The following is a 23,500-nucleotide window of genomic DNA, read 5'->3' on the forward strand; positions in this document are numbered from 1 at the left end:
GGCCTCACTGTAGCACATAGAGTGCCTTCAGAAAGTATCCACACCCCTTGACTTTTTCCACATTTTGTTGTGTAACAGCTTGAGTTTAAAATTTATTCAATTGAGATTTTTTTGTAACTGGCCTACACACAATAGCCCACAATGTCAAAGGGAAATTGTGTTTTTCGAAATTATTACAAATTATTATTATTATCTATTTTTGGGGGTGGATCAGCTTGAATATTGGAAGTAGATTTTGGCTTCTATCAATGTTGTTGTCTGCATGAGCCAATCCCCATATATTTTTTTGAAAATATATTTTGCTTTATTTTTTTATTTATATTTTTTATCAACCCCTCCCACCTACAGTGCATTCAGAAAGTATTCAGACCCCTTCCCTTTTTCCACATTTTGTTACGTTACATCCTATTTCTAAAATGTATTAAAAAAAACATTTCTTTATCATTCTACACACAATATTCCATAATGACAAAGCAAAAAACAGATTTTTAGACATTTTTGCAAATGTTTAAAAAATAAAAAACAGATACTTTATTTACATAAGTATTCAGACCCTTTGCTATGAGACTTTGAGAAATTGAATCCTGTTTCCATTGATCATCCTTGAGATGTTTTTACAACTTAATTGGAGTCCACCTGGGGTAAATTCAATTGATTGGACAATATTTGGAAAGGCACACACCTGTCTATATAAGGTCGCACTGTTGACAGTGCATGTCAGAGCAAAAACCATAAGGTCAAAGGAAGGAATTGTCCGTAGAGCTCCGAGACAGGATTGGGGGAGTGTACCAAAGGCACAGACCTGGGGAAGGGTACCAAAAAATGTCTGCAGCAGTGAAGGTCTGCAAGAACACAGTGGCCTCCATTCTTAAATGGAAGAAGTTTGGAACCTCCAAGACTCTTCCTAGAGCTGACCGCCTGGCCGAACTGAGCAATCGGGGGAGAAAGGCCAAGAACCCGATGGTCACTCTGACTTTGATCTAGAGTTCCTCTGTGGAGATGGGAGAACATTCCAGAAGGACAACCATCTCTGCAACACTCCACCAATCTGGCCTTTATGGTGGAGTGGCCAGAGGGAAACCACTCCTCAGTAAAAGGCACATGACATTCTGCTTGGAGTTTGCCAAAAGGCACCTAAAGACTCTAAGACCAACAATATTCTCTGATCTGATGAAACCAAGATTGAACTCTTTGGCCTGAATGCCAAGTGTCACGTCTGGGGGAAACCATCCCTATGGTGACTCATGGTGGTGGCAGCATCAATCTGTGAGGATGTTTTTCAGCGGCAGGGTCTGGGAGACTAGTCAGGATCAAGGCATAGATGAACGGAGCAAAGTACAGAGAGATCCTTGATGAAAACCTGCTTCATTAGCGCTCAGGACTTCAGACTGGGGCAAATGTTCATTTTCCAACAGGATAATGACCCTAAACACAAAGCTAAGACAACGCAGGAGTGGTTTCGGGACAAGTTTCTGAATGTCCTTGAGTAGCAGTGCCAGAGCCCTGACCTGAACCCGATCGAACATCTTTGGAGAGACCTGAAAATATTTGTGCAGCAATGCTCCCCATCCAACCTGACAGAGCTTGAGAGGATCTGCAGAGAAGAATGGAATAAACTCCCTAAATATAGGTGTGGCAAGCTTGTAGCGTCATACACAAGAAGACTCAAGGCTGTAATCACTGCCAAAGGTGCTTCAACAAAGTACTTAGTAAAGGGTCTGAATACTTATGTAAATGTGATTTTTCACGTTTTTTTTATTTTTTAGAAATTGGCAAACGTAAAAAAAAATGTTTTTGCTTTGTTATTATTGGGTATTATGTGTAGATTGATAAAGATGTTTTAATCAATTTTAGAACAAGGTTGTAACTTGAAAAAGTGTGGAAAAAGTCAAAGGGTCTGAATACTTTCTGAAGGCACTGTATTTAACATTCTATTGGTTGCAAGAATTTTGTATAATAATTGAAATTGAAAAACGTCATTTTGTGCATCAGTTCATAAACCATGTGCCATAGAATCGGTACATCGAAAATCTCTTCCCAAATATTTTGCAATCTGGATGGCACAGCTGTCAATTTTTTGCTGCATAAATGAAACTGGTATACATTTTTATTTATCACAATTTTCTTTAACCAATTTTGGTCTTTAGTGCTGGGCCGACAGACAAGTTCCTTACTTTCCCCCTTTCCACTTGCCTCTTTCATTTTACAGTAATGCTGCAATTAGTTGGTTGTCATTTTGGATAGAGCCGACATTTTCATATAAACTCAGCAAAAAAAGAAATGTCCCTTTTTCAGGACCCTGTCTTTCAAAGATAATTCGTAAAAATCCAAATAACTTCACAGATCTTCATTTTAAAAGGTTTAAACACTGTTTCCCGTGCTTGTTCAATGAACCATAAACAATTAATGAACATGCACCTGTGGAATGGTCGTTAAGACACTAGCACCTTACAGACGGTAAACAAAAAGAGGCCTTTCTACTGACTCTGAAAAACACCAAAAGAAAGATGCCCAGGGTCCCTGCTCATCTGCGTGAATGTGCCTTAGGCATGCTGCAAGGAGGCAAGAGGACTGCAGATGTGGCCAGGGCAATAAATTGCAATGTCCGTACTGTGAGACGCCTAAGACAGTGCTACAGGGAGACAGGACAGACAGCTGATCGTCCTCGCAGTGGCAGATCACGTGTAACAACACCTGCACAGGATCGGTACATCCGAACATCACACCTGCGGGACAGGTACAGGATGGCAACAACAACTTCTCGAGTTACACCAGGAACGCACAATCCCTCCATCAGTGCTTAGACTGTCCAAAATAGCTGGACTGAGGGCTTGTAGGCCTGTTGTAAGGCAGGTCCTCACCAGACATTACCGGCAACAACATCGCCTATGGTCACAAACCCACCATCGCTGGACCAGACAGGACTGGCAAAAAGTGCTCTTCACTGACAAGTCGCAGTTTTGTCTCACCAGGGGTGATGGTCGGATTCGCGTTTATTGTTGAAGGAATGAGCATTACACTGAGGCCTGTACTCTGGAGCAGAATCGATTTGGAGGTGGAGGGTCCTTCATGGTCTGGGGCAGTGTGTCACAGCATCATCGGACTGAGCTTGTTGTCATTGCAGGCAATCTCAACACTGTGCATTACAGGGAAGACATCCTCCTCCCTCATGTTGTACCCTTCCTGTAGGCTCATCCTGACATGATCCTCCAGCATGACAATGCCACCAGCCATACTACTCGTTTTGTGCGTGATTTCCTGCAAGACAGGAATGTCAGTGTTCTGCCATGGCCAGTGAAGAGCCCAGGTCTCAATCCCATTGAACATGTCTGGGACCTGTTGGATCGGAGGGTGAGGGCTAGGGCCATTCCCCCCAGAAATGTCCGGGACTTGCAGGTGCCTTGGTGAAAGAGTGGGGTGACATCTCACAGCAAGAACTGGCAAATCGGGTGCAGTCCATGAGGAGGAGATGCACTGCAGTACTTAATGCAGTAGGTGGCCACACCAGATACTGACTGTTACTTTTGTATATTTTGATCCCCCCCCCCCCCCTTTGTTCAGGGACACATTATTCAATTTCTGTTAGTCACATGTCTGTGGAACTTGTTCAGTTTCTGTCTCAGTTGTTGAATCTTGTTATGTTCATACAAATATTTACACATGTTAAGTTTGCTGAAAATAAATGCAGTTGACCATCAGAGGACACTTCTTTGTTTGCTGAGTGTGTGAAATAACCTAACCAGTCCTATTTATGATATTATTTACAAAGAGTATACCATAAAAATAAAGATATAATAATTCTAATGTTTTTATATCAATTAGTATATTTGAGTTTAACCACAATATTTGTTGTAATATTTTTTCTGTCTTTTCTGGTGGATTAAACTGAAATTGCAACCAACTTTATATGGCTTATTTTAAAAATAGTGATATTTTGGAGATCATTTCATTTTCAAATAACTGAAAGTGAGAGGTTGGTAAATGAATAAAGGGAAAAATGACATTCTTGAACAAGGGGTGAGCCATTCTTGCCTATCTGCTAAACTAGTTTGGATTTAAGTATTGTTTTTGTATGACTGAAGGCTTTAGTGAGAGGTCTTGACGTTCCAAATAAAATGGAATATCTTTTTGCTCATATAATTTAAACAACAAGTTGTTAGTTGTAGGCAGGTCCATAAGCAAATAGGTCAAATGGGATATGACTAAAGAGTTAATAAGGGTGATTTTTCCACAAATAGACAGGTATTTTCTTTTCCGTGGTGGCAAGATCTTGTCTCGTTTTGCTAACTTTCTATTAAAATGTATTGTAGTGAGATAATTTATTTCTTTTGGGATATGAATACGTTGATGGCCACTTCACCGTCAGACCATTTTATTGGTAAACTACACGGTAATGTAAAATAAATTTAAAAAATTGTGATCCAGTACGTAATATAGTACACTAATCATAATTTGGTTGTAATCCAGAGAGGTCCACAAAATTATCTAGATCCTCTATGAGGCTGTGGAGGGATCAAAACTGTGGATTTAATAGAAAACATTAATCATCAGCGTACACTGACACCTTTGTTTTTAAACCCTGGATTTCTAACCCCTTGATATTATTGTTGAATCTGATGTTAATAGGTAACATTTCGATGGCCATAATAATATGCCGATTGCGGCCTTTTTAAAAAGAAAATGAAAAGTTGTAATGTCTTGAGTCAATAAGTATTCAAGCCCTTTGTTATGGCAAGCCTAAATAATTTCAGGTCTACAAATGTGCTTAACAAGTCACATAATAAGTTGCATGGACTCACTCTGTGTGCAATAATAGTCGCATGGACTCACTCTGTGTGCAATAATAGTGTTTAACATGATTTTTGAATGACTACCTCAACTATGTACCCCGACACATACAATTATCTGTAAGGTCCCTCAGTTGAGCAGTGATTCAACCTCACAGATTCAACCACAAAGACCAGGAAGGTTTTTTAATGCCTCACAAAGAAGGGCACCTATTGGTAGATGGGTATCTATTTGAGCATGGTGGAGTTATTAATTACACTTTGGATGTTGTGTAAATACACCCAGTCACTACAAAGATACAGGTGTCCTTCCTAACTCAGTTGCCGGAGAGGAAGGAAACCGCTAATGAATTTCACTATGAGGCCAATAGTGACTTTACAACGGTTAAATAGTTTAATGGCTGTGATAGGAGAAAACTGAAGATGGATCTACAACATTGTAGTTACTCTACAATACTAATCTATTGACAAAGAGAAAAGATGGAAGCCTGTACAGAATACAAATATTCCAAAACATGCATCTTGTTTGCAACAAGGCACTAAAGTAAAACTGCAAGAAACCTGGCAGAGCAATTAACTTTTTGTCTTGAATACAAAGTGTTATGTTTGGGACAAATCCAATACAACACATTACTAAGTACCACTCTCCATATTTTCAAGCATAGTGGTGGCTGCATCATGTTATTGGAATGCTTGTAATCGTTGGGGAGTTTTTCAGGATAAAAAATAAACGGAATGGAGCTCAGCACAGGCAAAATCCTAGAGGAGAACTTGGTTCAAAACCATTTTTATTTTTTATTTAACCTTTATTTGACTAGGCAAGTCAATTAAGAACAAATACTTATTTACAATGACGGCCTACCCCTGCCAAACACTAACCCGGATGATGCTAGGACAATTGTGCGCCACCCTTTGGGACTCCCAATCACGGCCGGTTATGATACAGCCTGGAATCGAACCAGGGTCTGTAGTGACGCCTCTGAGATGCAGTGCCTTAGACTGTTGCACCACTCAGGAGCCCACGAATGTTCCTGAGTGGCCGAGTTACAGTTTTGATTTAAATCTACTTGAAAATCAATAGGAAGACCTGAATATGGCAATGACCAACAACCAATTTGACAGAGCTTGAAGAATTTTTGAAAATAATAATGGGCCAATGTTGCACAATGCAGGTGTGGGAAGCTCTTACAGACTTACCCAGAAAGAATCACCGCTGTAGTTGTTGCTTCTAGTATTGACTCAGGGTTGTGATGAATACTTATATAAATGAGCTATTTCTTTCATTTTCAATACATTTCTAAAACCATGTTTTGACTTTGTCATTATATGTCATTTATTTGGAATTCAGGTTGTAACACAACAAAATGTGGAATAAGTCATGGGGTATGAATACTTTCTGAAGGCACTGTATGTAACTTCAACACTGTAAAAATTATTATAGCCCAGTGTGACCTGGTTAGTTACAATGTATCCTGTTTCCCCTGTAAACCTAAAGGCTGCAGAGGACCCCAGCTCAACCGACTGCTCCATCTTTACATTCAGTGGTCTGTGCTGTGTCTGTTTGTGAGGAAGACACACCCATCTGTACTAAAGAACATCCACAGGAGGCCACCTCACTGACGTCTTGCCAGGTAGTCACTGCATCTGTACCTGTCAAGGTAAATAGTATGGTAAATAGTACTGTCCTTCCTGTTACGGAGGTGACAGCAACACTCACCCAGGTGACGTTTACATTGTCCTCTGCCCAGGAGACGTCAGCACCATTACCTGTCCAGTTAGTCTGTACTCTAGATCTACCACCTGTGGACATAGTGTCAGTACTGGCGCAGGAGGTGTCAACACCGTCCCTGTCAACACCGTCACCTGTCCCAGTGACGTCCACAACATCACAGACAAAGACAGTCACTACCACGGCACTACCGCTGACCCAGGTGGCTTCCTCTACACCTCCTGCCCAGGTGGCTCCCATACAGACGACTCTAGCTGAGGTAATATTCTGCTGAAAACCCTCTGGCCGCTGAATATACTGCAAACATAGAAATGGGAATTCCAGATATCTGAAATATGTCTAACTTTCCTTTCTACACAGCAATCGTTATTCAAGTACTTAACAGTAATGTATATTTATGTTTGGTTACTTAAATTATGGAATCCTTTCTTCTTATTTTTTTTAGAACCTAAACGGTGACAGCTATAACCTAGGTCTAGACGTCTATCCTCAAGGTCTAGACGGGAGGCCGATCATCGCAGCCCCTGTTTTCACAAAGGTAACCTACTAATATCATCCATACTATTAATAATTAGAAGATACAGTATATACAATGTCAACTTCACCATCAATCAACAAATATGATATTATCATACATATAGTGGCCTTCAGAAATGATTCATAACCCTTGACTTATTCCACATTTTTTTGTGTTAGAGCCTGAATTCAAAATTCATTAAATATATGTATTTTCTCACTCATCTACACTTAATAACCGACGGCTACAAAGTGAAAACACGTTTTCAGACGTTTACTTTGTAGCAGCACCTTTGGCAGTGATTACAGCTGTGAGTCTTTCTGGGTAAGTCTCTATGAGATTTCCACACCTGGATTGTACAATATTTGCATATAATATTTGTTTTCAAAAAATAGAATCAAATTCTACTGGTCACATACACATATTTAGATGATGTAATTGCGGGTGTAGCTAAATGCTTGTGTTCCTAGCTCCAACAGTACAGTATCTAACAATTCACAACAATACACACAAATCTATAAGTAAAATAATGGAATTAAGATATATATAAGTATTAGATCGAGCAATGTCGGAGTGGCATTGACTAAAATACAGTAGAATAGAATACAGTATATACATATGGGATGAGTAAAGCAGTACATAAACATTATTTAAACATTATTAAAGTGACTAGTGCTCCATTATTAAAGTGGCCAGTGATTATTATAGTAACCGGGTGATTGCTGGCTAGTGATGGCTATTTAACAGCCTGATCGCCTTGAGATAGAAGCTGTTTTTCAGTCTCTCGGTCCCTGCTTTGATGCATCTGTACTGACCTCACCTTCTGGATGATAGCGGGGTGAACAGGCAGTGGCTCGGGTGGTTGTTGTCTTTGATGATCTTGTTGGCCTTCCTGTGACATCGGGTGCTGTAGGTGTCCTGGAGGGCAGGTAGTTTGCCCCCGGTGATGCATTGGTCAGACCGCACCTCCCTCTGGAGACCCCTGCGGTTGCGGGCGGTGCAGTTGTCGTACCAGTTGGTGATACAGCCCGACAAGTTTGTGAGGGTTTTAGGGGCCAAGACAAATTTCTTCAGCCTCCTGAGGTTGAAGAGGCGCTATTGCGCCTTCTTCACCACACTGTCTGTGTGGGTGGACAATTTCAGATCGTCAGTGATGTGTACGGCGAGGAACTTGAAGCTTTCCACCTTCTCCACTTCTGTCCCGTTGATGTGGATATGAGAGTGCTCTCTCTGCTGTTTCCCGAAGTCCACAATCAGCTCCTTTGTTTTGTTGACGTTGAGTGAGAGGTTATTTTCCTGGCACCACACTCCCAGAGCCCTCACCTTCTCCCTGTAGAATGTCTCGTCATTGTTGGTAATCAGGCCTACTACTGTTGTGTCATCTGCAAACATGATTATTGAGTTGGAGACGTGGCCACGCAGTCATGGGTGAACAGGGAGTACAAGAGGGGGCTGAGCATGCACCCTTGTGGGGCCTCTGTGTTGAGGATCAGCGAAGTGGAGGTGATGGACAGGACGGGATCAAGACCCAGGGCCTCGAGCTTAATGATGAGCTTGGAGGGTAATATGGTGTTGAATGCTGAGCTATAGTCAGTGAACAGCATTCTACATAGGTATTCCTCTTGTCCAGATGGGATAGGGCAGTGTGCAATGCGATGGCGATTGCATCGTCTGTGGATCTATTGGGGCGGTAAGCAAATTGAAGTGGGTCTAGGGTGCCAGGTAAGGTAGAGGTGATATGATCCTGAACTAGCCTCTCAAAGCACTTCATGGAGGACAGAAGTGAGTACTACGAGGCGATAGTCATTTAGTTCAGTTACCTTTGCTTTCTTTGGTACAGGAACAATGGTGGACATCTTGAAGCAAGTGGGGACAGCAGACTGGAATAGGGAGAGATTGAATATGTCCGTAAACACTCCAGCCAGCTGGTCTGCGCATGCTCTGAGGACACGGCCAGGGATGCCGTCTGGGCTGGTAGCCTTGCGAGGGGTAACATGCTTCAATTACTTACTCACGTCGGCCACAGAAAAAAAGCTCTTCAAGCTTTGTCAAATTGGTTGTTGATCGTTGCCAGACAACCATTTTCAGGTCTTGCCATAGATTTAAGTCGGCCACTCAGGAACAGTCACTGTCTTCTTGGTAAGCAACTCAAATGTAGATTTGGCCTTGTGTTTTAGGTTATCGTCCTGCTGAAAGGTGAATTCATCTCCGAGAGTCTGGTGGAAAGCAGACTGAACCAGGTTTTCCTCTAGGATTTTCCCTGTGCTTAACTCCATTACGTTTCTTTTTTATCCTGAAAAACTCCAGAGTCCTTAACGATTACAATAACGTGATGCAGACACCACTATGCTTCAAAATATAGAGAGTGGTATTCAGTAATGTGTTGTATTGGATTTGCCGCAAACATAACACTTTGTATTCAGGACAAAAAGTGAATGGTTTCCTACATTTTTTGAAGTATTACTTTAGTGCCTTGTTGAGAACAGAACATAGCTAGGTAGTCTTTCAAAAAGTATTGCACACAGAGTGAATCCATGCAACTTATTATCTGACTTGTTAAGCAAATTTTTCCTCCTGAACGTATTTAGGGTTGCCATAACAAAGGAGTTGAATACTTATTGATTCGATAAATTTTAGCTTTTCAATTTTTATTAATTTGTAAAAACAAAATATGAAAATTATAATTCTACTTTAACATTATGGGGTATTGTGTATTAGGCCAGTGACCAAAAATCTCAATTGAATCCTTTTTAAATTCAGGCTGTAACACAACAAAAATGTGGAAAACGTCAAAGGGGTGTGAATATTTTCTGAAGGCGCTGTAGTATATTTTAAAGGTTATGTACTTAAGAAATTGTACGTTTTGTGTGTGTGATGATGAACTGGATGGATGCCCACTCTACTTGGCCCGTCAGAGTCTGCAGGACCTTTTGGCGTCGGAGAGCCAGCTGGTGGTGCTAGAGTGTCGTGTTAAAGGGGTGCCCTCCCCCAAGGTGGACTGGTACAGAGAAGGAACCATCATAGAGGATTCCCCTGACTTCAGGATCCTGCAGAAGAGTAAGTCCAACTCCTTTACTCCTTTACTATGTTTCAGAATAATGTATAATTCATCTTATGATATTTTCTGTGATGTACAACAATTGTCTTGTATTAGTTCAATAGTATATTTCCACTGATATGGAGCCATCTTTGAAATGATTCAACGTAAGCATTCTGAAAACTGTGAAAGTATCTCAAATAAACTTTTAAAGAATCTAAAAAAAAGAAAGCAGAGTGTAAGTATTTTAGAAGGCAATATGAGTAGCTCTATGATTTTAAACAATTATATATATATTAGCATTTTCTTATTTTTTTAGAGCCTCGATCCATGGCTGAATCAGGTACGTAATTATGCAAAGGAGAGACTGTCATGGTACAATTAATATAATTGTACAATCTTAAGATGGAGCATATTTCTGCATGTATCAAAGTATTTGGTGTGGTGTGTTACTGAATAGTAAATTGTATTCGCAATATACCAGCATTAGATACAGTACTATATTTTGAAAACACGACTGGTGCTTCCCTCAGAAAGTCAACATCCTACTGTAGCCCAAGTGACATTTTCCATGAAACAGTGTACACCATTTCTCTTCCAAGATGTTTACAGTATCTGGCTGGGGCTGTAGCTACTGTAACTCCTCTGAGTAACAGCCAGTTTGCTTCGCCTCCTAAAACTCAACCTTATAAGGAAGCTTACAACCTGTGTCTGTTGAACTAACATGGTCACAGAGCCTTTCAGAGTGTCTGAAACACAGGGAAGCACTCGGGATTGGAAACATGTAGCTGCTGTGCCATTGGAAAAACTGCTCACTCACAGCATATCACAGGCAGCTGCTGGAAACTTAATTGGGGAGTACGGGCTCATAGTAATGGCTGGAACGGAATAAATGGAATGGTATCCAACACATCAAACACATGGTTTCCAGTGTTTGATTCCATTCCATTGACTCCATTCCAGCCATTATTGTGAGTCTTCCTCCCCTCAGCAGCATCCTGTGCAGCATATGCATTATATGAATGCATATTAGTTCTCTGTGACTTAGACAGCATATTGAGTAATAGCTATAAATAGAAATTCAGACATATTTTACAATGTAGAGGCTTGCTGCCTGTTTCTTTTTCACTGTGCATACTGTATACGTAAGGACAGGTTAGCTACATAGTACAGCTGCAATGCTGTTCTAGTAACTTCTCTGCCCTTTAATCTATGAGTCATGTTGCCTGAACTTCAACAGTGACATTCAGCTGGTGCTCCCCTCATCTCCTTCATTTTTGTATTCCCTTTAGAGGAAATATGCACTTTGGTTATTGCTGAGGTCTTCCCTGAAGATTCTGGAACATTCACTTGCACTGCAAGCAACAAATATGGAACTGTATCCAGTATTGCTGCACTAAGGGTGAAAGGTAATGTCACTGGCTTGCAAACAAGGTTTAGACTTGACAGTTCTATGAGTAAGATTGTATTTGGAGACTATGTTTACAGTTTCTAGTGAAAATCGAATCACCCTTGAACAGTTTGCATCTAAAAAGGGATGACATTTTCCCATACATTTTCCCATTGATTTCCTATGAATAAAATGTTCACTGATCAACACAACCTACTCCACATTTTTCAAGTGAATGAAAAAGTATAGAAAAAAAAGTCTTGTTTTTGAAGGTCTTCACACCACTTGCCTTGGCACATCTAAATAAGTTAAGGAGCAAATATTTTCATACAAAATCCCACAACAATCCATCAGTTTGACATAGTTGTGGTTTTAATAGTGCTTGAGCATTAACCGGAATGTTGGTTATTTTGACCGATGTTGGTTCAATGAATTGACTTCCATTTTGTTCAGGTTTTCTTCTGTGAGCTCACTGCACACATTGAGCAGTTTCTCTAGAGATAAATCAGATCAAATCAAAGTTTATTTGCCACGTTCGCCGAATACAACAGGTATTACAGTGAAATGCTTACTTACAGGCCCTAACCAACAGTGCAATTTTTAAGTAAAAAATGGGTATTAGGTGAACAATAGATAGGTAAAGAAATAAAAAACAACAGTAAAAATACAGTGAAAAATAACAGTAGCGAGGCTATATACAGGCACCGATTAGTCGGGCTAATTGAGGTCGTAAATACATGTAGGTATGGTTAAAGTGACTATGCATATATGATAAACAGAGGGTAGCAGCAGTGTAAAATATGGGTTGGGGGGGACCCAATGCAAATAGTCCAGGTAGCCATTTGATTACCTGTTCAGGAGTCTTATGGCTTGGGGGTAAAAACTGTTGAGAAGCCTTTTTGTCCTAGACTTGGCTCTCCGGTACTGCTTGCCATGCAGTAGTAGAGAGAACAGTCTTTGACTGGGGTGGCTGGGGTCTTTGACAATTTTCAGGGCCTTCCTCTGACACCGCCTGGTGTAGAGGTCCTGGATGACAGGCAGCTTAGCCCCAGTGATGTACTGGGCCGTACGCACTACCCTCTGTAGTGCCTTGCGGTCGGAGGCCGAGCAGTTGCCGTACCAGGCAGTGATGCAACCAGTCAGGGTGCTCTCGATGTAGCAGCTGTAGAACCTTTTGAGGATCTGAGGACCCATGCCAAATCTTTTTAGTTTCTTGAGGGGGAATAGGCTTTGTCGTGCGCTCTTCAAGACTGTCTTGGTGTGTTTGGACCATTCTAGTTTGTTGGTGATGTGGACACCAAGTAACTTGAAGCTCTCAACCTGCTCCACTACAGCCCCAACGATGAGAATGGGGTCGTGCTCGTTCCTCCTTTTCCTGTGGTCCACAATCATCTCCTTAGTCTTGGTTATGTTGCGGGATAGGTTGTTATTCTGACACCACCCGGCCAAGACTCTGACCTCATCCCTATAGGCTGTCTCGTCGTTGTCGGTGATCAGGCAAACCACTATTTTGTGGTCTGCAAACTTAATGATGGTGTTGGAGTCGTGCCCGGCCACGCAGTTGTGGGTGAACAGGGAGTACAGGAGGGGACTGAGCACGCACCCCGAGGGGCTCCAGTGTTGAGGATCAGCGTGGTAGATGTGTTGTTACCAACCCTCACCACCTGGGGGCGGCCCATCAGGAAGTCCAGGATCCAGTTACAGAGGGAGGTGTTAGTCTCAGGATCCTTAGCTTACTGATGTGCTTTCAGGGTATTATGGTGTTGAACGCTGAGCTGTAGTCAATGAACAGCATTCTCATGTAGGTTTTCCTTTTGTCCAGGTGGGAAAGGGCAGTGTAGAGTGCAATCGAGATTGTATCATCTGTGGATCTGTTGGGCGGTATGCCAATTGGAGTGGATCTAGGGTTTCTGGGATAATGGTGTTGATGTGAGCCATTACCAGCCTTTCAAAGCACTTCATGGCTACGGACCTGACTACCACGTGTCTGTAGTTATTTAGGCAGGTTGCCTGAGTGTTCTTGGGCACAGGGACTATGGCGGTCTGGTTGAAACATGTTGGAATTACAGACTCAATCAGGAACATGTTGAAAATGTCAGTGAAGACACCTACCAGTTGGTCAGCACATGCCCGGAGCACACATCCTGGTAATCCGTCTGACCCCTCGGCCTTGTGAATGTTGACCTGTTTAAAGGTCTTAATCACCTTGGCTACAGAGAGAGTGATCACACAGTTGTCCGGAACAGCTGATGCTCTCATGCATGCCTCAGTGTTGCTTGCCTCGAAGCGAGCATATAAGTGATTTAGCTCGTCTGGTAGGCTTGTGTCACTGGGCAGCTCGCGGCTGTGCTTCCCTTTGTAGACTGTAATAGTTTTCAAGCCCTACCACATAAGACGAGCATCGGAGCCGGGGTAGTATGATTCAATCTTAGCCCTGTATTGACGCAATGTCTGTTTGAATGTTCATCGGAGGGCATAGCAAGATTTCTTTCCGGGTTAGAGTCCTGCACCTTGAAAGCGGCAGCTCTATCCTTTAGCTCAGTGCGGATGTTGCCTGTAATCCATGGCTTCTGGTTGGGGTATGTACGTACAGTCACTGTGGGGACAATGTCCTCAATGCACTTATTGATAAAGCCATTGACTGATGTGGTGTACTCCTCAATGCAATCAGAAGAATCCCGGAACATGTTCCAGTCTGTGATAGCAAAACAGTCCTGCTTCATCTGACCACTTTTTTATAGACCGAGTCACTGGTGCTTCCTTCCTTAATTTTTGCTTGTAAGCAGGAATCAGGAGGATAGAATTGTGATCAGATTTACCAAATGGAGGGCGAGGGAGAGCTTTGTACATGATCAAACCGAACTGTGCGATGTAGTAGGGAATTGTAGTTTACAATAGGCCAATATTATACATAGTTTACTGCAGAAAACACGGTAATGAACTACAATGACCATATTCCATTGCGGGCCTACTTGTCCGGTCGGTGTGTTTCTTTTACGCCTGCTACAGTAGGTTAGTGTGGGGCAGACAAAGAGAGAAGAGACAGAAGAATGCAAGATTGAGTGGGATAGAGAGCAGTTGCTTCGTGAGGTATCTCTACCTGAAAATACATGATCTAGTTGATTGATAGTTGGTATTCAGCGGTCATAAAAGTATGGTTTACTTTCAAGAACTACTAAACTGGTGATATTGTCAGACAGCATAGGTAGCAGCTCTAAAGAAATGAGATGATGACTTGGAATGTAATAATAAAATCAAATAAAACAAATGTAATGTACACAACAACTGAAATATTTTATTCAAGTAAAGTAATGGGAATACATTTTTTATTTTTTATTTTACCTTTATTTAACCAGGTAGGCTAGTTGAGAACAAGTTCTCATTTACAACTGCGACCTGGCCAAGATAAAGCATAGCAGTGTGAACAGACAACACAGAGTTACACATGGAGTAAACAATTAACAAGTCAATAACATAGTAGAAAAAAAAGAGAGTCTATATACATTGTGTGCAAAAGGCATTAGGAGGTATTCGAATAATTACAATTTTGCAGATTAACACTGGAGTGATGAATGATCAGATGGTCATGTACAGGTAGAGATACTGGTGTGCAAAAGAGCAGAAAAGTAAATAAATATAAACAGTATGGGGATGAGGTAGGTAAAATTGGGTGGGCTATTTACCGATAGACTATGTACAGCTGCAGCCCGATCGGTTAAATGATTGTCAATAAGTGAAAAGCAGTAATAGGCAGTGACTACCATTTATTAATTGTTTTATTCTATGTTACAGCATTAAATTTATTTATTTTTATAGTAGAACCGAAACTGAACTGACCTCAAATATCACTAATTGCTCAGCACTTGGTTTGAATGATTTGAGAACAAATTCCCCTGTCTCCGTAAGGTCCTTCAATTGGATTCTGAATGTAGAACAATGATTCAACCTCAGAGCCACCAATGAGCTTTAAAAGCATGTCTGGGATACATTTTTAGACAGGCATAGATCAGGGGAGGTTAAGAAATCATTTGAAGACACTGAATATCCCTTTGAGTGTAGTCAAGTATGGTAATTTGTCTGTGGATGGTGTATCATATCACCCAGACACTGCAAAGGTCTGGCCATGGAAACTGGAAAATGGAAACAGCTCAGGGACATCACTATCAGGTTTAGAATTATTTTAAAACTGCCACATAATTGGCTGAGCTGAGAGAAAACTGTGCAAGGATCAACAACAGTGCATTCACTCCACATACCTGTATGAAAAAGTGAAATGAATACAACCTTTTTTATAAAACTCCACTCCAAATTATCAATTATGTTTGCAACAAGGCCATTAAGTAATAGTGCAAGACAACATGGGAAAGAAATGAAGTTTTTGGCCTAAATGAAAAACTTCAGGTTTGGGTCAAATCCAATACATCACATTACAGAGTGAAACCCTCCGTACTTTAAAGTTTTGTGGTGGCAACATCATATTATGGGTGTGCTTGTCACTGGCAGGGACTGGGGAGTTTGTCTGGATCAAAATAAATAGAAAGGAGCAAAGCCCAGTTAAAAAGTAAGAGGAAGACCTGCCTCAGTCTTCTGAAAACCTAACCTAACCTAACCCTGGAAAATAGTTTTATTTTTCAGCTGGACAATTACAATATCTAGAACGCCAGAATGGCTTTTTAAATATGTGTTAAAGTGTTCCTGAGTGGTCTAGTCTCAGTCCTGGGTCCTGACTTAAATCTGCTTGAAAATCAGAGACAAGGTTTCAATATTGCTGTCCATCAAAATGATTCCCAACTAAATTTACTGAGCTTCAGCAATTTTGACAAAAACAATGGATAAATGTTGCCCTAAGATTTGGTAGAATCTTACTCAAAATAATTCACAGGTGTAATTGCTGCCAAAGATGATTCCACCAAGTATTAACTCTGGGTAGTGAAGACATACATAATCAAGAAATCGTCATTTAAATATATATATAGATTTTTTTTTATGTTCTAGAATTTTTTGTTCACTTTGAAAATGTGGAGTAGGTTATGTAGATCAGTAGGAGTTCATTTCAAGGCAGCAAAATGGGAAAACTGTGCAAGGGGTGTGTAGACTTTCACTAGGTACTGTACTTATCCTTCTCTCTGTACCTCATTAGGCAATGATAACACCAACAACAACCACGTGAAAACTCCACACAAGTCCACACAAGTCCCAGAGCCCTCTTCATTAGATCTCACTCCTCCCAGTCTAAAGCCTCAAGCTGAGGTTCCTGTGACCAACAGCATCAAGCCTCACTCCAACACCATCCGCCTGGATCCGCTCAGTTCCAGCACGTTACGACTGGACCCTCTGAGCACCAGTACCCTCCGTCTAGATCCTCTGAGCTCCAGCATGCTGCGCCAGGACCCTGTCAGCATCAGCATGCCCAGTCTGGACCCACTAATCCTGGGCAGCAGCCCCAGGATAGGCACCCGTAGCTCCAGCACATCTTGTCTGGATCCACTCTACCTGAGCACCCCTCACTCAGATCTGTCTACTAGCTCCAGCAGGGAACTTCCTGAGCCCAAAACTGACCATGAAGACTCCAGAGCCTTCTCAGGGTTATCAGACCCTGCCGTTGGTCTGAGTCCTAAGGTGGAAGGGACTCCTTTCCATAAACCTGAGCCCCCTCCCCCTGTAAACCTCCCTGATCCCCCCACCTCCTCTTGCCTCAAGCCTGGGGTTCTGGTGAGCCACAACGGGCCCAGGTCCAGCTCCAGGGTAGGCCTCCGTGTACACTTTAAACTGCCTGAGAATGAGACAGACAACGAGAGTGAAACATCCGATAGCCATTCATATGAAGATATGTCACAGTTGGCCAATAAGGAACCACCTCCAGTCCTGGCCAAGCCCAAACTGTGAGTATTCTAATTAGAGGTTCACAGCAAAGCTTAGATTCATTTTTTTGCTTGACATTGTCAAGTAACTCAAGCATAGATTGGTGACTTTTTTTCTAATTCGTCACACAGAAAATAGAGGCCACGCGTAACTTGTTCGACAAGAATAGCACCTATTGTCTATAGGTGGTGCTGTTATAAGCAGTCTCACTTAAAACCTCATTATCCGAGTTATTGATAAATCAGAAAGTCTGATTGTTCATGCCCATTTCAATCCTTTCTAAATCTACTTCACAATGCCCTATCAACTTGAAACGTTTTAGGGTCATGTTGAACCATGATGTACCATTTTAAAGGTGCAATATGCAGAAATCGCTCCATTTCCTGGTTGCTAAAATTCTAATATTTCCCCTAATTTAAGTTTACCAAACAAGTGTAGAGAATCATTGTACCATCTAAACCAATTTGAAATATCTTTCTAATAACCAAAAATATTGTACTTTCAGCTGTTTGAAGCTGGTGTACAAACCCAAAAGGAAAAGATGCAGAAACAAAACCTAAGAACGGGAAGCATAGCAATAGTGCACATAGAACAGATCTACCACTTCCTAGACTTGCGGTCAATGAGAATGACAGATCTAAAACACACATTTCTATGTGAATTTGGTTGGTTTGCCCAAAACATTACATATTACAGCTTTACGTTTGGCATTGATATCTTAAAAAATAAGGAAACTATTAACAATTCACTTTTTTGACACTAATGCTTAAAGTAATCTTATTCTCATGGACTAAAAGTCTTATTTGATCCAAATGTGGTCTTTGAGCTCATCACAATAGTCCTTAAAGAGTGAGAAAAGAATGTTGATGCATTCAAACATGGTCACACTATACGCTAATAGGCTAAAACATCTGTTTCGGGGAGATGCTGTGTTATCACATGCAGAATTGCCTTTTGTAGGATACCTGGAGGCATTAATATCTGTTGGGTGATTGGTTGAGGCTTCTAGGTTGCGTAACGTCCCTCCGAGCCCTTACCAAAACACAAAACATGGCGGACAGTTTCTCTCGCCTCGGATCTTAAACCAGTAGTGACCACTAACTACAATGACAGTACACCTCAAATTAAAAGGTTAATCTAACTTCATACTATTTCATACTAGAGCAATAACTATTGTTCAAGAGGATTTTGTCTCATGCACGTTAATGTCACGTTTATATTATGCAGAAAAACAATGTGAAATATTGTGATTAGTATATCTGTATGATCACTTATTGTTGCTCTATTATATGGTCTGAACTTAGTGAAGGTGGATCTATTATTCGGTGAAATTAGAAACTGGAAGTCCTGCAACTTGCGCAGTCAGCGTATTTCAGCTGTGAGAGTGTATTGAAATATTTTGGAAGGCTAATGTGGGGTGTACCAACTGAGATTTAAATCAACATGGTAATTCTTTCCCTGATTGCACATAAAGGAAGATAGTTCCTAAATAATAGAGTGCTTGATTTGTTATCCAGCTGATCTTGTGTCCTTTCTATCATCCGATGAACCCCATGCATTGCTGCTCGCAGCTATATTTCTTAAGTATTCTTCAATGTGTTTTGTATCACTTAACTTAAGACAAATCCTAACTTAAGACTAGTCCCAAGACTCAGACTGACAGCCTCACATGATATGGTGACAACTGTTAAATATCTAGTCAGACAACAAGTAGTAGTTTTATCACCATTTTTCCCCCCTAAATTTGTACCGACAGTTGATTTTATGATGAAAACGCTTTATTCTGAAAGTAATTCTAAAAAGTGTTTGGTTTCAGGATGTATTTTTGCGTTTACGGTGCTTGTTTTGAAGTAAAGCAAGCAGCTTGAGTTGTGTGGGGTGTATTTAGAACAGCTAACATTAGAGGTGGGAGGGTCTCCTCTCGAGCTCCCTATCTGACCTGCTCAGTTTTCATTTGTCTACTGAATACATATCTGTGCTTAACTATGTGGAGATTACAACTACAAAAAACTGTGGATGGTCATTTCTTAATGTAAGTGCAATGTTATGCTTTTGTGCATGCTAGAAATCTTTGCACACGGGCATTGTGTTTGTCATTTTTTTGTTGGGAAGAAAAAAGTACGTCTGCCTCTAAGGTGAAGTGTTTTGCATAGTGTTAATAATTGTTATTGATTCAGTTATTGATAAGTTATTGTCTCCTTTTCACTTTATGTCATCAAAGTGACTGATATTGAATGTGAAACGAATGTAAAAAATGCTAGGATAATGTTGCAATGAAAGCTTTTCTTATACCAATCATGATACAGCACATTACTGACATTTCCAGTTGCAGAGTGTGTTTAGAGTCTGGATGCTCCTATACCTTAAAAGGGCAGACTATTTCCCCAACCAGCCCCTGAAAGGCACATTGTGGTGATTAGGGAACTGTGTTTAGAGTATTTGTAGTTATTTGGTGACAAACACATTAAGACTTTTGAACAAACAAAATATGATTTTTATTATAGCCTGGTCTCAGGTCTGTTTATACTGTCCTGGCAACTTCTGTGGTTTGGCGTGACAATGACCATAGGAGCTGGCAAGACAGCACAAACCGATCTGGGACCAGGCTAGTTTTATTATACACTGAGTATACCAAACATTAGGAACACCTTCCAAATATTGAGTTGCATCCCCCTTCTCCCCTCAGAACAACCTCATTTTGTCGGAGCATGGACTCTACAAGGTGTCGAAAGCGTTCCATAGGGATGCTGGCCCATGTTGACTCCAATGCTTCCCACAGTTGTGTCAAGCCACAGTTGTGTCAAGTTGGCTGGATGTTCTTTGGGTGGTGGATCATTCTTGATACACATGCGAAACGGTTAAGTGTTAAAAATGCAGCATCGCTGCAGTTCTTGACACAAACCGCCTGGCACCTACTACCATACCTCGTTGAAAGGCACTTAAATCTTTTGTCTTTCCCATTCACCCTCTGAATGGCACACATACACAATCCATTTCTCAAATGGTCTCAAGGCTTAAAAATCCTTCTTTATCCTGTCTCCTCCCCTTCATCTGCACTGATTGAAGTGGATTTAACAAGTGACATTAATAAGGGATCATAGCTTTCAACTGGATTCACCTGATCCGTCTATGTTATGGAAATAAAACAGTTGTGTATACTCAGTATGTAAAGTGTTAATGTTCTTAACATCTTCCATCTCTGTTTTCTCAGAGACCCTGTCCAGCTGCAGCTTCTACACAACCAGGTGCTTATGGAGCAGCAGCAGACGGACACTGAGCCAACCGGAGCCACCCAGAGTCAACCGGAGGCATCTGCCTGGCCAGCCCGGAAGCAACCTGAGCCCCAGCCCCAGCTCCAGCACCAGCAAAGCCTACCCCGTTCATCTACCCCCATGCCCCTGCAGTCCACCCACCCCGCACCCATACTGACCATAGCCCCAACACCCTTACTCAACTTCACCCCTGTGACACTGAACACTACCCCTGCAACCCAGCTAAACACTAGTGCCCCTGCACCTCTGCTTAACATTGCCTCTGCACCACTACTGAACCCATACGCAACCCAATCTTATTTTCTTTCTTCTTCTTCACCCCTGCTAAACACAAGCCCTGTACCACCAATAAACACTACCTCTGCACTACTACTGAACACAGCCCCTCCTGCACCCATTATGGGTACCCTGCCATCCCCTCCTCAACTGAAGACAGCTTCATCTTGTATGAGCTCCCCTCCGTCTGCCCCTCTGCTGAGTACTGTTCCTGCACCCCACCTGCATACCAGCCCTGCATCCCCACCCTATATGACCCTGCAAAACACCACCCATTCTTCCCAGCTGAACTTAGCTCCCTTATCCCTGCCTAAATCTATTCACGTACCCCAGTTTAACACACCTCTCATACCTCATCTGAATACAGCCCCCACAGCATCTCTCAGCTCCATCCCTGCAGCTTTCAACAGGGCCCCTACAACCATGCAGAACACCTCCCCCTCCCCCCTTCTCAGAACAACTCATGCCTCCCTCCTCAACCTGGCTCCCATTTCGCAGAGCTTCAACTATGCTAGGCCAAAAGAGTTTATCACTGCCCAGACTCCCCTCTCTCCAGTCAGGAGTCCCTCCCCTACAGAGTCCCCAGTTCCGTTGCTCCACGAGCTGGCTGCCGAGCTCAACTCCTCCAACCCCAACCTGTTCTCTCCACAACCCAGAGTCTTCCCCACCAGAGTCCTCAAGTCGCCCACTAGCCCCCCTTCCTTCATGTCCTCCCCCACCTCCCCCACCCTTTTGCCTGCTGCCTACCTCAACTCTGTGTTCACCCTGCCACAGCAGTCACCCCCACAGGCAGCGTCCCCGACCTCCAGCACCTCCACCCCCAGCCCCATCCAGAACCATGTGGCCTTCCTCAGCTCTGTCCTGCCCTCTCTACACACCACACAAGCTACCAACTCGATGGGCCTGCCCAGGAGTGCCCATGGGTAAGACCCTATGATTCCTGAATTCCCGGGAAACATCCCCAACGTTCCCAGGTTTTTCTATAAATCCTTGTTGGAGGATTCCTGGAACTGGAAGGGAATAAGCAGGGGTGGAATCCTTCAACTCGGAATCCTGCAACCGGTATTTTGGAAAACTCTGGGAACTTTGGACCTCTTACCTTACACTTCAATTCATCATATTACAGTTCTACATATTGTAAAATACATTTTTGCTAATACATTTGTTTTGATCCACAGGCCACCTCAAGCCATGCAGAAGAAGTTGCCTACAAGCACTCGTCCCATGTCAGATGTTGACATTCGTAGCAGCCAACAAACCCTCCTCCAGGATATGGAGAAAAAGCTTAGGTTCAATGAAGATTTTATGCGTGGTCATGTACAACAGGTATCGGATATATCCCTTCAATTGTACTGTTATTCCCTAAGGCATAGTCCTTCCATTATGGGGCGGCAGGTAGCCTAGTGGTTAGAGCTTTGGACTAGTAAACGAAAGGTTGCAAGATCGAATCCCCCGAGCTGATAAGGTCAAAATCTGTCGTTCTGCCCCTGAACAAGGCAGTTTAACCCACTGTTCCTAGGCTGTCATTGAAAAATAAGAATTTGATCTTAACTGACTTGCCTAGTTAAATAAAGGTAAAATAAATAGATTGACTGAATATGCAACTAAATGAACGAGTACTTGATTGACGTGGTAATGTGGCTTGGAGTGGAACCAACAAAGGAACAGAAATAAATAAATAAAGTATTATTCTTCTACAAATTATTTTCAACCCAACACATGGCGCATTCTCACTTTCTTCCCATTTGCTATTCTGACATTCGTATTACAGTCCTATTTTGTTCTCCTTTTACATCGCAAGTGGAGCAAAGTGATACAATGTGAAACGATATGGAAGCAGTTAGAAAATGCATTCATCTAAACCCGAGAGATCAGCAGTGCATCAGCAATCATTCCTTTTCCAATCCTTCATTTTCCATATTCATTCATCAAGTACGTCTACCATGTAACAACATGCAGATCATATCAATCACAAATGAGTGGTGGTAACGTGTGTGTCCGTTAGTGTGTTTGTGTTCATCAATCATCCCTATCTTCTCATAGAAGCAGACTACTTATGAGGGGAAAACAGCGAGCAGACCCCTCGGACCAAACATTCCTGCCACTGTCTTTAACTATGACGAGGTACAGCGAACATCTCTCCCTCCCAAACATTTCTTTGCTCAGAACGTTTGGTAACACATTACATTAAGTTGCTCTTAAACCTGTGCAGAAAGACTGTATTTACACCGGTGACAACATTAGATTAACATGTTGTTGCAGTGCATTTGGAAAGTATTCTTGACCCCTTGACCTTTTCCAAATTCTGTGACGTTACAGCCTTATTCTAAAATGTATTAAATTGGGGTTTTTTTCCTCATCAATCTACACACAATACTCCATAATGTCAATGCAAAAATAGTTTTTTAGAAATGTTTGCAAATGTATTAAAATCAAAAATGGAAATATCACGTTTTACCTAAGTAGTCAGACCCTTTATTCAGTGCCTTTGGCAGCGATTACAGCATCGATTATTCTTGGGAATAACGATACAAGCTTGGCACACCTGTATTTGGGGAGTTTCTTCTACTCTTCTTTGCAGATCCTCTCAAGCTCTGTCAGGTTGAGTGGGGAGCGTCGCTGCACAGCTA

General features: G+C 41.9%; 1 protein-coding gene across 3 annotated transcripts in view; it reads left to right on the forward strand.

Moving 5' to 3' along the window:
- LOC139409379 (myopalladin) overlaps positions 1–23,500 on the forward strand; it is a 51,721-nt gene that overhangs the window by 16,614 nt on the left and 11,607 nt on the right. For 2 of the 3 annotated variants that reach the window (XR_011634397.1, XM_071154463.1), the window contains exons 5-14: positions 6,283–6,418; positions 6,536–6,775; positions 6,962–7,054; positions 9,949–10,090; positions 10,390–10,413; positions 11,363–11,479; positions 16,601–17,342; positions 20,534–21,793; positions 22,049–22,196; positions 22,914–22,994. Coding sequence is in view for 2 of the 3 variants with exons in the window: in XM_071154463.1 (XP_071010564.1) it covers positions 6,283–6,418; positions 6,536–6,775; positions 6,962–7,054; positions 9,949–10,090; positions 10,390–10,413; positions 11,363–11,479; positions 16,601–17,342; positions 20,534–21,793; positions 22,049–22,196; positions 22,914–22,994 (2,983 nt within the window). In the remaining variant the exon portion in view is untranslated. Of the gene's footprint in view, positions 1–6,282; positions 6,446–6,535; positions 6,776–6,961; positions 7,055–9,948; positions 10,091–10,389; positions 10,414–11,362; positions 11,480–16,600; positions 17,343–20,533; positions 21,794–22,048; positions 22,197–22,913; positions 22,995–23,500 lie in introns of all 3 variants that reach the window. The other variant, XM_071154454.1, reaches the window with a different exon arrangement.

Source organism: Oncorhynchus clarkii, chromosome 1 (assembly GCF_045791955.1).
Source record: "Oncorhynchus clarkii lewisi isolate Uvic-CL-2024 chromosome 1, UVic_Ocla_1.0, whole genome shotgun sequence".
NCBI lineage: Eukaryota > Metazoa > Chordata > Actinopteri > Salmoniformes > Salmonidae > Oncorhynchus > Oncorhynchus clarkii.